General features: G+C 44.9%; 1 protein-coding gene across 2 annotated transcripts; it reads right to left on the bottom strand.

Moving 5' to 3' along the window:
* Positions 1-890: 890 nt before the first annotated feature.
* LOC125522662 (thioredoxin-1) lies at positions 891-2,595 on the bottom strand. Of its 2 annotated transcripts, none has more exons than XM_048687708.2 (4): positions 2,366-2,595; positions 1,977-2,155; positions 1,330-1,455; positions 891-1,237 (listed from the first exon to the last, which is right to left on the bottom strand). In XM_048687708.2, exons 1-4 carry the CDS (start codon positions 2,445-2,447, stop codon positions 1,103-1,105), a joined length of 522 nt encoding a protein of 173 aa, XP_048543665.2. In that variant the 5' UTR covers positions 2,448-2,595; the 3' UTR covers positions 891-1,102. The 2 variants fall into 2 exon arrangements, with proteins under 2 accessions (XP_048543665.2, XP_048543666.2); XM_048687709.2 differs by having other exon boundaries at positions 1,330-1,431.
* Between the last annotated feature and the right edge of the window lie 12,543 nt (positions 2,596-15,138).

Here is a 15,138-nt window from a genome sequence, read left to right as displayed (position 1 = left end):
GCATGCGTCGGTGGCGATCGGGCGCAACGGACGGCTCTCGCGTGTGTACTCGTGACACCCATATGGCGCAGCTGCATGATTGAGTATTTAGGAACACTCAAACCCGTCTCAAATGGGTCCAGTCACGCCCGGGCAGCCAGCTGCATGCACACAGGGGCCCACTTGCAGTGACTTGGTGAGAAGACCGCGGGCGGAGCTCGCGCCCGTGGCCGCCCCTGCGCTTGGAGCTCGCGCCCATGGCCGTCCCGAGGCCGGAGCTCGTGCGCTCATGGCCGCCCCGAGGCTGGAGCTCGCGCCCACGGCCATTCCGAGGCCAGAGGTCGCGCCAGCCGGTCCGAGGCCAGAGGTCCCGCCCATGGCCACCCCTGCGCCTGGAGCTCGCGCCCATGGCCACCCCTGCGCCTGGAGCTCGCGCCCATGGCCACCCCGATGCCGGAGCTCGCGCCCATGGCTTTCCCGAGGCTGGAGCTCGCGCGCCCACGGCCACTCTGAGGCCGGAGCTCGTGCCACCGCGCCCGAAGCTCGCGCTCACGGCCAGTCCGAGGCCGGAGCTCACGCCCCCACACCCGGAGGTCGTGCCTATGGCCGGTCCGAGGCCGGAGCTCGCAGGCCCCGCCCGGAGCTCACACCCACAGCCGCTCCGAGGCCCGAGCTCGTGCACCCAACCGGAGGTCACGCCCACGGCCACTCCGAGGCCGGAGCTCGCGCCCATGAGCAAGCTGACCACGATCTGGCCAAGACTGCTCACACCCATGGCATTTGTGCGTGCTCTAGTCACGTCGCACGTAACCTGTTCGTCGAAATGCTTCAATATGAGGGGGCCAATTTGAGATGTGTGGATGTGAACGTGGGGCATATGAGCGCTCAAAGCAGATGATTGCCGCTGAAGATGCTCTAAAATTCTACTGTAGCTCATATCATGCTGTAGCATAGGTCCATGGACTAGTACATCTAATACTCAACATCTCTCGACAAGTTTCGTACCATGCTTATTCTAGCTACTGTACATAATAGTTTTGCAGCATGCACCTGCATGTACCTCGCACTGCCGATGCGTATATGAAGGTCATATTATATCTCTTCACACGAAATATATTGAGTACTAGTTTAGCGCTCGCTCGATGCTCCGCTCGAGTTCGTCGTCCTTGAGGCCGACGACCTTGCCCACCTGCTTGCAGTTCTTGAATAGCACGAACGTCGGATACGCTCCCTCCACTCCGCAAAGCCCCGCCAAATACTGCACGTACGGTTAATAATTGATATCAATAATCACGCGCGTCCGCTTCCAAATAATAATACATGCATGGAATCATCTGGTTGTGTGTGTACCTCGAAGTTGTCGACGTCCAACTTGTAGAAGTCTGCCTTGCCTATATACTGCTTGGCGAGTTTCTCCAACAGCTTCTCCATGGCCTTGTACAGCGTGGAATTCTTGTCGTAGAACGCATACACCAACTAGATCATTTCAAACATTAGAGTTCTACTAGAGGTCGAGTCTCCAGAAAAGAAAAGAAACTTGAGAGATAGAAAAGCTAGCTGCTACTACCTCTGTCCTGGTTTACTGGTTTGTTTCGTATTTTGTGTCAAAGTTTGACTATAGATTTAACTATCAAAATATTAATACATGTCACAAAAAATTATATCGTTGAATTCATATTTGAACATAGTTTCTGATGATATTATTTTTGTTACATGTAACTTATGTTTTATTAGTTAAAATTATGATGAAAATATGACCCTAAATGCAGTGGCGGAGGTAGAGGGTGGACAGGGTGGGCCACGGCCCACCCTGAGATTGGAAATATGGGCTTTATACCATAGAGAAAATGCTAAAAAGTAAAATAAAAAATAAGATTATATATACAATTGCACTATTGGCCCATCCTGGCCCAGTGGGCTAGGTCCGCCACTGCCTAAATGCGAGGGGACTAATAAAAAGACAGAAGTAGTACTAGCTAGGTTAGGTACGTACGTACCAGCTTGTTGTATGGAGCAGACTTGTTCCAATGCGATTTCCATTCATCCATGTCTTTGATCGAGATCACACTTCCGGAAGAGCTATCCTGAGGGGGTTCGGCTAATCGTTTTCTGCCCAACGCATAGTCGAAGGAGTCCGCAGTTAATATAATTATATTAACTGCAGGGTAACGTCTGCCTACAGAATTAAACAAAATCAAGGAAGTGGGTATAGTTAAAATTACAGGAAAGTAAGAAAGTTTCTTTATTGGATAAATCAGCACGAAGAGAACACAACAGGGATCCAGAACCGAAAATCTGTGCGCACATCGTTTCTGTTAGGACGCTCGAATAGAAAGAGAAGAAAGAAAGAAAAAAGATGGAGCAGGGAGCACCGCAGCATGCATACCATCGTTAAATCTGCGCCAGCCGCCGCCGCTCCACCAGAACCACGGCCGTGACTTGTCCACGTAGTAATAGTAGCTGTTCATGCTGGACTAAGAGGGGTGAGCTCAGGAGGAAGGAGTCAGTGCAAGGTGATGGCATTATATAGTGGGCCGGTGAGCTAAGGCCTACGGGTGGATCAGCCGTCTGGATGCGGCGAAGAATATGTGCTCACAAAGCTTAGTCTTGCGGGTCTCGTGTACGCCCTCGACGTCCCTTTATATTAAGATTAAGGCTAGCCATAGTGAAGGTAACATAAATAGTAACATACACTTGGGACTCACAAACATACTTATGTGACAGTCAATTAAAGAAGAGAAATAATTACAGTAACATATATGGCAATAAATGAGACCATCTATGATACTAATCTATATTATTATGCATTATGAATGTAGTATAATACACTAGTATCATATACTCCTTACTATGACCAGCCTAAGTTGTAGGAGTACTATGTACCTATACATCTTCAACCCAGAAGCTTTAGCAAATAGATGCATCAATGTGTGTGGGGCAAAGAATAGATGCTCGCAAGGGTTTGCGCACCTGTCGTGTACACAATCGAAGGCTGCTGTCTGGCGGCAAAGAATAATTCTTTTTAATTCTTTTCTGTTTTGCTTTTCAAAACTCAATTTTTTTTTGCACACTGCTACTACTACGTACCTACAGTCAGCAATGCACCACTGATCTAGATGTTGTTTTCATTTATCAAACAATGCATCTTTCTTGGGGATTTATTCTCAAAAGTTACAAACGGAGGCCACCTTCCTATTCATTGACAAAGTATCAAAATCCAATCAAATTCCAGATGCTCACATCTGCAGCACGCCCACTTGGGCTTGGGGTTCAAGACGTTATCTTTCCACTGGATAGCGCACCTGCGGTGCAAACTCGAACTTTGTTCCATTAAAGAATCAAAGAATATTAGGCACAGAGGGCATCAAGGAAAGACACCTAAAGGAATGAAGATGGGGTGGCATGTGGGGTGTGTGTGTGCGCCTTTAAAGATTCCGACTCCACTCGTTTAGAAAAGAAGAATTCCCAATTCTTCCACACTCACACTACTTTTGTCAACATAGATTTACTGTATTCCCGGCCCTCGATTCCTTGGGCCAGAAACTATGCAGGACCTGTTTGAAACATGAAATTGTTTTCCCGTTCTTGCATTTTTATGTAAAATTCCGTACGCTCTTAGACTTTTTCAGGATTTTTTTTTGAAAATGGCCGGGGAGGAGGGCAGCTCTCCCACCTAAGACCACCGATGTTTGTGTTAGGAATAGTGAGCTATGCGGTCTACCCTCTGTTCCTCTGTCTTATTCGTGGTGTTATTCACAATGCATAATGAGGCTAGAAGGTAAGCAATTATTTATAGACTCCACTTTCATGTGTTATAAATTTTACACCCGTGTTTCGGAAAATCCGTGCGACTCTTGAACCATGTCATCAACCATAATCAGACATGTCAGTTGAACGAGTCTAAAATATATTAGTCCCTAACGCACATGTGTGAGTCATGTGCCATGATCAGTTGTATATATGAGATCAATTCCAATCAGATCATATGGGTTAACCGCCTACACAACCAATCCTGTAAAACAAACACAACTCTTTCATCGTGTTGTACCCGGGTCAAACATGTACGTACATAATAAACATTCCAGTGGAGTCACTCTCAACTTGTACCCTCTACTGTATTCCAGCACAAACGTCCTCGGCACCTCGAGTACAAACTTCTCGAGTTAGATTCCGCATCAATAATTCCCTTGCCACTCGCAACAATAAATAATTTCACATTGAGGTGAATATATAATAACCATAATAAATGATATGAATAAATGGTGATAGAAACAAATGAAAGAATCCAACATCTCCTGCTTGGCTGAAACATTTCAATCTATTACCTGAAGTCCCATGTCTCTAGTATGCTTAAAAAATAATTCCTGACTAAGTGGTGTGTTCCTCGTTGGCGTGCTTCTTTACCGACTTAGCTTCTTCTCCGGCTGGGCCGCGGAGCGGGATGAAGGACTCGATGCTCAAGCTGCGCTTCATCTTGTTAGCTTTGTTGCTTGTTGTTTCGATGTCTGTAAGCTGCTGATCAACACTTTGTAACCTTAGCCATTTTGGGCTTTATTAATTTAAATCTGGGATCTTTGAGTCTTTTATCTTAAAAAAGTGGCTTAGTTAGTGGGTCTGCAACCATACTATTTCCTCCTTTCATCTATATAGAGCCTAATACATTTTTCAATGCTAAGTTTAACCAAATGTTAGAACAATAATATATGACATGCAAGTTACACAAAGCACATCGTCAAATTCGTATTTGAAAGGAGCTTTCAATGATATAATTTTTACCTTATGCATGTCATGTATTATTAATCTTGTCAATAGTCAAACGCGGTCTTGAAAAACGCATTAGGCCCTATATAGATGAAAGGAGGGAGTAGTACTAAGAAAATAAAACAAACGGTTATTCCTGATTCTATTTATTACATCATGAATATATATAATGATGGACAGCAACAGTTTCCGATCATTCTGTTTGTAGGAATAGATATGAATGCAATATCAGTGAACATCATGCAGTCGAGCGATGCACATGCAGTCCAGCAAAGTTTTCACGCCACGCGACTCCTCTCTACTAATTGCTTTCAATTGATTTAATTAGGTATGCATGCACGCATGTAAAACAAAAATATTGTTGTCAGCAAAGATTCCAACAAAATTCATAATTCAAAATATTTTGTAACTCAAACCATCTCTCCGACTGAAAAACCGTTTTGACACAAAAGATTCGTCGTGACGAGACTTCAAATCTAGATCGCATGTTGATATGTTTCAGCGACGTTTTTAGGTAAAAAGTCACCACGCGCATGCTACACAAGTTATCATGTTAGTTGTGCATAAGTTATCATGTTGCTTACACATAAATTACCAGGCATAAAAATAGTTTCTCCAATCTTCTCTTCACATTCCATTTGTGCATGCATTAGAGGGGAAAAATTGATGTCATCCTAAATTCTCCGTATTTTGAATCTTTAAAATGTTTTATATCTCAAACTGTCAATCCAATCAAAAAATCATTTTCACATAAAATATCCGTCTTGGTGATGCCTGCAAAATTAGATACCATTTTGATATATTCTAACAACTTTTTTCATGCAAATAATTACCAGGCCTGGGCTATGTAGGTTATCAGCTCGGATGTGTGTATACTATCTATTTACACATGGGTTATCGTGATACGTTTTTAACAAGTTTTTTGGGGACAAAGTTACTGTTGTGTTTGTGCGTTAGTTACCATGCCTATGGTTCGTATATTACCATGCTATTTACACATTAGTTATCAAGAATATGTATTCAAACAACTTCCTTTTCCGATGTCAAAGTTACCACGATGCTTGTACGTGCGTTATCAAGTCTGCAGTGCGAACCAAACTGTGGTTGGATGGTCAGGTAGACAGTGGTATCCCAACCCAACAGGGTTCAAGTCTTGGTGTCCGAAGGGGGGGGGGGGTTGCAACAACTTCCACCCCTCCCTCCCACCCCAGGTTCAAAGTTATCACAGTGTTTGTGCATGAGTTATCACATATACAGTGCATATAGTACCATACTATTTACACAGAAGTTATCGAATATATATTTTTAAACAACTCTCTCCCCTACTCCGTGGTACATAAATTATCACGTCTATGGTACATAAGATATCATGCAATTTACACAGAAGTTATCGGGGTATGTGAACAAACATTTTTCATGGGTAAAAGTTACTGTGGTGTTTTGTAAGTAAGTTATCAGGTCTTTGGTGCATATATTATCATGTTATTTACACAGAAGTTACCGGAAGTATGTTTTCAACATCGTTTCCCCTCGGGTCAAAGCTACCACAGTGTTCATACATAAGTTATTATGTCTGTGGTACATATATTATCATATTATTTACGAATAAATTACTGGATATATTACAACCCCTCCACCCCCTGGGGGGCAAAGTTACAGTGGTGTTTTGTACATTAGTTACCATGGTATTATCGACCACCTTCTCTCTGGTAAAAAATTATCATGGTATTTTTACATAAGTTATCAACACTGTTGTGTGTATATTACCATTCTATTTACCCAGAAGTTATCAGAGGTATGTTTCTCAATATATTTTTCCCTGGGTCAAAAGTTACCATGCTGTTTTTACATAAGTAATCACTGTGTATAATACCATACTATTTGCTCAGAAGTTGTAGGGATATGTTTTTCAACAACTTTTCTCTCAGACCAAAGGTTACCATGATATTTGTACATGAGTTGTCAGCTACGTTGTGTGTGTATTACTGTCCCATTTGCACATGGCCGCGGGAGGAGATGGTTGAGGGAGTCCTGGATTAGGGGGTGTCCGGATGGCCGGACTATACCTTCAGCCGGACTCCTGGACTATGAAGATACAAGATTGAAGACTCCGCCCCGTGTCCGGAAGAGACTTTCCTTGGCGTGGAAGGCAAACTGGCTAGTCCGGCTGGCCACCGGAGCTTCCATCTTCTGCACATAGAGGCAGTATGGTTATTACCTGGGAATATGATCCTCCGTTCGTCATTGTTTCCGACGACAACCAGAGTCTCAGGGGCTACTATCTACACAGGGCACACCTAGCATGTGTAGGACTATTACACATTCCTTTTACGTACCTCAAAGCCTGTCAGTAGACTCATAAATGCTTCATGCAATCCGCTTTCGGCGGACGATATCCTCTCCATCACCATATTCATCAGCACACGGTGATCATCTGAGATGGCCGCTCGCCCCACCAACTCCCTCAGAACGTCCGATCGCACACTAGACGGTGCCGGACTCTTTTGTCTGCTCTCTTCGGGAGTCGGACACTGGGAGCCTCGGGGATCAATAGGATTACCTTCTGGCCTCACCGGACTCGGAGTGGCCCTCCGCGACGACACTTCAGGGTCGCCCGCTTCCTGAGCGGAGGAGTCCGGAGGAGGCGTCTCGCTCTCCATCATCTCAGGAAGAAGATCCCCCGAAGACGAGCTCATTTGAGAGGGGCTAAGGCCTGAACTGCACAAATATATGCGGTGGTTATTTTCTCAGAAGAAAAGGATGGCATATCTGTACTATTAAAGTTTTCGGGTCAATTACGACTCCCGGGAGAATTGATCCCCCTGCGGACTTTATGCGGCAGCAGCGCCCCCCAAGGTAGGGCCCCCGGTGGAAGATTTCTTCTCCCGTTTGGAAGCTTCGGCTTCCGAATTCCCGGGCGCAGTCCTTTTCCTCTTCCGGTCGTCTTCCTTCACGGAGACGCTCGCTCCCTCGGTTAGAATAGGCAGCGTTGGGGGCCCGCGTCCGCCCGCATTATCCTCCACAGTATCTTCCTTCAAGGGATCCGGGCAAGGTGCGGTCTGGAGCATCTTTTCCAATACCGGATTCTCCAAACCCTCGGGGAGGGGGGCCAAACACCGAATCAACTTCGCCTTTGTTAGCCAGTCCTGGTCGAAAAAGCAAACTCTCAGAAATAACTTCGTAACGAAGGAAAGATAATATGTTCGGCCGGAGGATTCCTTACCTGTTCGGCGGCGCGGTTACTACTCAGGCCCACGTCCTCGGTGATTTCCGGACACTCTACTTGATGTCCGAAGAATAACTTATACATATCCTCGTGTGTCAGGCCGAGAAAAATTTTGAATGGCACGCGGACCCTCGGGATTGAACTCCCACAAGCGAAGGGGCCGACGTTTGCAAGGCTGGACTTGACGAACCAGCATAACTTGTATTACCGCAACCAAACTGAGATCTTCGTTGAAGAGATCTCGAATGCGGCTTTGCAGTAAATGCACGTCCTTGGCTGGACCCCAGCTCAGTCCTCTGCTGATCCATGACATCAGTCGTGGTGGAGGGCCCGAGCGAAAAACGGGGGCGGCCGCCCACTTGGCACTTCTAGGAGTCGTGATGTAGAACCACTCCTGTTGCCACAATGCAGACACCTCTGGGATAGAACCTTTGGGCCACGGAGCTCCCGTCATATTGCGTATTGAGGTGCCTCCACACTCTGCATGTTGCCCTTCGATCATCTTCGGCTTTACTTCAAAGGTCTTGAGCCATAAGCCAAAGTGGGGGGTAACCCGGAGGAAGGCCTCGCATACGACAACAAAAGTCGTGATATGCAGGAAGGAGACCGGAGCTAGATCATGGAAATCTAGCCCGTAATAAAACATCAAGCCCCTGACGAAAGGATCCAGTGCAAAACCTAGACCTCGGAGGAAGTGGGAGACGAACACGACGCTCTCGTTGGTTTTGGGAGAGGGGATGGCCTACCCCCGGGGAGGCAGCCGATGCGACATTTCGGCGGTCAGATACCTGGCCTCCCTCAACCTTTTGATGTCTTCTTCCATGACGGAGGAGGGCATCCATCGGCCTTGAAGGCTGGATCCGGACATGACTGAAGGTTCGGAGCACCTGACCCGAGCTTTGGGCGTTTGAGCTTGAGGCGGGGGAAGGATTCGATTGAGCACAGGAGGGAAAAGTAAAAGCTTTGTCCCTTTATAAAGAGGGTGGATATCAAGCGTCCTCCCCGTGTCCATTTGGACTTGCCTATGATCTAGGAGTCCTAGAAGCGGTTGGGTTACCCACGCCCGTATTGATGAGAATCCCGTAATAAGGGGACACGATCTCTGCTTTAACAAGACGTGCCAAGGAAACCACCTCGCATAACACACTGAGGTGGGTAATTAAACGACTCAGATAAAGGCTTGGTCGTGGTGTGTCACACCACGGAATACGTCAGCAGATTTGTGTAAATATTATTCTCTCTATGGCAGTATGCGGAAACTTATTTTGCAGAGCCGGACACTATCTTTGTGTTTAAGATCTTCTATGAAGTACTTGGAGGAGGATCCCGCCTTGCAATGCCGAAGACAATTTGCGCGCCGGACCCGTCGTCATTGAAGCCTGGTTCAGGGGCTACTGAGGGAGTCCTGGATTAGGGGGTGTCCGAATGGCCGGACTATACCTTCAGCCGGACTCCTGGACTATGAAGATACAAGATTGAAGACTCCGTCCCGTGTCCGGAAGGGACTTTCCTTGGCGTGGAAGGCAAGCTTGGCGATGCGGATGACCAGATCTCCTACCATTGTAACCGACTTTATGTAACCCTAACCCTCTCCGGTGTCTATATAAACCGGAGGGTTTTAGTCCGTAGGACAATATACACATCAACAATCATACCATAGGCTAGCTTCTAGGGTTTAGCCTCTCTGATCTCGTGGTAGATCAACTCTTGTAATACCCATATCATCAATATTAATCAAGCAGGACGTAGGGTTTTACCTCCATCGAGAGGGCCCGAACCTGGGTAAAACTTCATGTCCCCTGCCTCCTGTTACCATCCGGCCTAGACACACAGTTCGGGACCCCCTACCCGAGATCCGCCGGTTTTGACACCGACAATGGTATTAAGGGATACTTCGATCAACATTATGGATTGGCTGATTTGGTCTGAGGGCATCATCATTATATTGAGGATTGGGTCCGAGTTTTCTATGCTACGGTGTACATTCCTGATGATAGATAATACATTCAGGTCATGTTTCAGGGAGCTCCCCACAGAATTTGGTGACACCAAATTGTTCATAGTCTTGGAGTTGGAGACAAGTCTGATGTGTCCCTACATGGTATTGTCTACGGGGATCATGAACCACCTCGCTGAAGTTAGCTTGGTGGATCATTCTCTTCTGACGAGGATATGGCCGAACTTTTTGTGGATCCATTCCATTCTAGCCGAGCATATCGCACTTCTGACATGCTTACCCCTTAGGTCAATGTGGTTTGTCGGGCAATAAGGAAGACATTGTTACCACGTATTGGCAATGTAGAGTCCATCACTAGTCTTTTGTAGTGGCTTCTTCTTTACATCATGACTGGCCGGGAGTTCAACATCATGGAGTTTATTCTTTGTGAGATGATGTTATCCTTGATGGGTTGATCGTGGCCCTACATATGTCGTATGCTCACTGGATCTCCGTCATCCTGAGTCATCTGATGAAAAAAGATGAAATTGGTAGAGAGGTGTGATACGTCTCCAACGTATCTATAATTTTTTTATTGTTCCATGTTGTTATATTATCATTCTTGGATGTTTTACAATTATTTTATAGCAACTTTATATCATTTTTTGGGACTAACCTACTGACATAGTGCCCTGTGCCAGTTGCTATTTTTTTCTTGTTTTTTACATCGCAGAAAATCAATATCAACGGAGCCCAAACGCAGCGAAACTTTTTGGAGAATTTTTATAGACCAGAAGACACAACTTGGGCCAAAGAAGTACCAAAGGGGTGCCCCGAGGGGGGCACAACCCACCTGGGCATGCCTGGGGGCCCAGACGCGCCCTGGTGGATTGTGCCCACCTCGGTGGCCTCTCGCACCGCCTCTTCCCCTATAAATACCCAAATATTCCAGAAACCCTAGGGGAGTCGTCGAAACATAATTCCAGCCGCCGCAAGTTCCAGAACCATGAGATCCAATCTATACACCATCACGGAGGGGTTCATCATCCTCATTAGTACCTCTCCGATGATGCATGAGTAGTTCATCATAGACCTAAAGGGTCCGTAGGAGTAGCTAGATGGCTTCCTCTCTCTCTTTCGATTCTCAATACAATGGTCTCTTGGAGATCTATTTGATGTAACTCATTTTTGCGTTGTGTTTGTTGGGATCCGATGAACTTTGAGTTTATGATCAGATCTATATGTCCATGAAAGTTATTTGAGTTTTGATCTCTTATATGCATGATTATTTATAGCCTCGTATTTCTTCTTCGAATCTTTGGTTTAGTTAGGCCAACTAGATCGATTTTTCTTGCCATGGGAAGAGGTGTGATGGCTTCAATCGTGCGGTGTCTTTTCCAGTGACAGAAGGGGCAGCAAGACACGCATGTTCCGTTGCTATTAAGGATAACAAGATGGGGGATATTCCTATATGAATAGATCTCGTCTGCAACATGTCATCGTTCTTATTGCATTACTCCGTTGCTCCATGAACTTAATACACTAGATGCATGCTGGATAGCGGTTGATGTGTGGAGTACTAGTAGTAGATGCAGGCAGGAGTCGGTCTACTAATCTTGGATGTGATGCCTATATATTGATCATTGGCTGGACATCGTCATAATTATTTGAGGTTCTATCAATTGCCCAACGGTAATTTGTTTACCCACTGTGTGTTATTTCTTGAGAGAAGCCACTAGTGAAATCTACGGCCCCCGGGTCTATTCTTTATCATATTTGCGTTCCGATTTATTATTTGCTTTGAGATCTATTTTTATTTGCTTTTGTTTTTAGATCGATATTCCAAAAACCCAAAAATACCTTGCTGCACTTTTTTATTACTTATTTTATTTGGCGTTTTATCGAGAGCTATTTATCCAATCTACCACAAATCAATCTATCTTTTTACCGTGGAGGGATTGACAACCCCTTTTACGCGTCGGGTTGCAAGTATTTGTTCTTTGTGTGCAGGTACCGTTTACATAGTGTTCCTTGGTTCTCCTACTGGATTGATACCTTGGTTTCATAACTGAGACAAATACCTACTATAGTTGTGCTGCATCATTCCTTCCTCTTCAGGGAAATACCGACGTAGTTCAAGCGACATCAAGGTGCAAACCGGACCCAAAATTGGCAACATGAGTACAACAATTTCAAAACACCATTCAAGGTATACAAGCTAGCAAGACTAGGAGATAGACGTTGTGGCCTAAGGGCTAGGAATGAGCCATCTCCTGATGAGCACAGAAATGAGAACTATTGCTCAGACAACGAAGGTAGTGAGGAGGAAAATACGTATGTACCTTTCTCCAAGTCACTCATGACCAGGAGGCAGGTGCATTGTGATCCGCTATAGAAATAGTACCAGTCACACTAGCAACCAGTTAGCCGAGGAGCTTGCCTTAATTCTTCAAGGACTGGCTGATAGTCAGCCAAAAGAAGTGGAAAGTATTCTCCGGCTGGCCGAGCTACATAAATGGTTGGATGAGGGACTGGCTCATCAGTAGGAGAGAAAATTCGCATGGCTAGATCAGCTGACACAGAGGGCAGACCAGAACATCAACAATGTGATCATAACCTTCTCTGTTGCACTCAATCAGATGTGCTAGCAGGCCGAGTTAGCGGCACCGTAAATTCAACTCCCGCATGCTAGTCAGACCCCCTTGCTAATCATGCCTCCTACTAAATTTGTAAATCCTCTGGAGTCTCTGAGCCGCATCACAATTCAGTTGTTTATCCACAATTGTTGACATGAACAACGACCCTGACAAAAAAGAATTCCATACATTCCAGCAAAGAAGGGTGGCAATGGTGAGGAAGCAAATGCATTAATACTTTTGGTTCTATCTAATATTGCAGCTGCATCGCAATAGAAAAAGGAAGATCCTATGGTGGAAGCAACTACAGATCTAGATGATCGTGAAGTCTCTACCACTGCTACTCTAGATGATCCTGGTTTCATTACATCGCAAGATAAGGATGATCCGGGTCTCACTAGTTTGCAAGCTCAGGAAGATCCTACGTAGGCTCCTGCTCCTGGTCTCGCTATGTCGGATGGCTCTCTTGCAGTTGCTTCTCATCTCGCTATGTCAGAAGGCTCTCCTGCACCAGCTCCTGCTCCAACTACGTTGGAAAGCTCTGCTACACCAGCTCCTGCTCCAACTACGTCGGAAGGCTCTGCTGCACCGGCTCCTGCTCCAACTATATGGGAAGGCTCTACAACACCTACTCGTGATGCTTCTCCTCTAAATAATCATGTATCTCAACCTCCTGATGACCCTCTTCTATCAACCATTCCTGCTACGTTGGCACCTTCTTCGTAGCCCGATGACACAGAGGTAGAATGTTAAACAATCCTTTAATTGCCATTGATTGTTGTATTCGATTTGAGCAATAGAAGTTTCATTGTCATGTACGAACCAACAATAAATATTTCGTTGAGCTGTGTAATAATAATTGCCTGGGCTTTGTGCTTAGGTTTTTACAATTGGTGATCTGGTGGAATTTGTACTGGAGTCGGACAAGTCTTCTAACTGGTGTGGTACGAAAGGACTATAGAATGAGGAAATGGATAGGCTGGCACATCGTCTTCAAGTTGCAGATGAAGCTAGATCGTCAAATAGCTCTAGGGGCCTTCAAGACTTGGATTTCCATGTGTTTTAGTCGCCAGAGTGGATTAAAATAATGGATACATGCATGTGTACATGCATGGCACGGTCTAGTTTTCCACCGTCTGATACATCCATTTTGCATCATGTTTTCCTACTGTTATTTATAATGTTTTTATGTATAATAATGCTTTATGGATTAATTATAATGCCTTTTCTCTCATAATATGCAAGGTTTACATAAAGAGGGAGAATGCATGCAGCTAGAATTCTGGACCTGTAAAAGCTACGTCAGAGATACCTATTCTGCACATCTCCAAATGAGCTAAAAATTTACGGATAATTATTTTGGAATGTATAAAAAATACTGGACCAAATAACTACCGGAGGGGGGCCACCTGGTGACCAAAAGACACCAGGGCGCGCCCTGGTGGGTTGTGGTCAGCCCAACCCACCTCCAGTGTCCATCTTCTCGTATATAAGTCATTTTGACCTAGCAAAAAAAAATAAGGAGAGGACTTTCAGGATGGAGCGCCGCTGTCTCAAGGTGGAACTTGAGCAGGAGGACTTTTTCCCTCCGGCGGAGCGATTCTGTCGAGGGAAATTCCCTCCGAGAGGGGGGAATCGAAGCCATCGTCATCACCAACAACCCTCTCATCTTTGGGAGGCCAATCTCCATCAACATCTTCAACAACACCATCTCCTCTCAAACCCTAGTTCATCTCTTGTGTTCAATCTTTGTACCAGAACACTAGATTGGTACATGTGGGAGACTAGTAGTGTTGATTACATCTTGTAGTTGATTACTATATGGTTTATTTGGTGGAAGATTATAGTTCAAATCCATTATGCTATTTAATACCCCTTTGATCCTGAGAATGATTATCATTTGTGAGTAGTTACTTTTTTTCTTGAGGTCACAGGAGAAATCATGTTACATGTCATCATGTGAACTTGATATGTGTTTGATATTTTGATGATATGTATGTTGTGATTCCCTTAGTGGTGTCATGTGAACATCGACTACATGGAACTTCACCATATTTGGGCCTAAGGGAATGCATTGTGGAGTAGTTATTAGATGATGGGTTGCTATAGTGACATAAGCTTAAACCCTAGTTTATGCGCAACTTCGTAAGGGACTGATGTAGCTTGAACTACGTCGGTATTTCCCCAGAGAGGAAGGGATGATGCAGCACAGCTATGGTAGGTATTTCCCTCAGTGATGAGACCAAGGTTATCAAACAAGTAGGAGAACCACGCAACACTAAACAGTACCTGCACACAAAGAACAAATACATGCAACCCGACGTGTAAGAGGGGTTGTCAATCCCTCCCTGGTAAAAAGATAGATAAATTTGTAGTAGATTGGATAAATAGATCTCGCGAAGACGTGAAATAAAATAAATTTAAAAAAATGCAGCAAGGTATTTTTGGGTTTTTGGATTAATAGATCTGAAAATAAAAACGAATAAAAATAGATCTCAAATGCAAATATTATAAAGAAGAGACCCGGGGGCCGTAGATTTCACTAGTGGCTACTCTCGAAAAAAATAGCATATGACGGGTAAAAAAATTACTGTTGGGCA

The sequence above is a fragment of the Triticum urartu genome, chromosome 7A (assembly GCF_056163025.1).
Source record: "Triticum urartu cultivar PI428250 chromosome 7A, HENAU_Tu73, whole genome shotgun sequence".
In the NCBI taxonomy this organism is placed as follows: domain Eukaryota; kingdom Viridiplantae; phylum Streptophyta; class Magnoliopsida; order Poales; family Poaceae; genus Triticum; species Triticum urartu.
The sequence above is the reverse complement of the archived record's forward strand: the minus strand, read 5'-3'. Positions and strand labels throughout refer to the sequence as shown.

Bases quoted from the DNA above. Each gene is read 5' to 3' on its own strand.
- LOC125522662 (XM_048687708.2), bottom strand. From the start codon at position 2,447: ATGAACAGCTACTATTACTACGTGGACAAGTCACGGCCGTGGTTCTGG. The intron at 1,456-1,976 runs GTACGTACGTAC...GAAATGATCTAG, and splicing joins CTGCTCCATACAACAAGCTG to TTGGTGTATGCGTTCTACGA. The intron at 1,238-1,329 runs GTACACACACAA...CCGTACGTGCAG, and splicing joins TGGACGTCGACAACTTCGAG to TATTTGGCGGGGCTTTGCGG.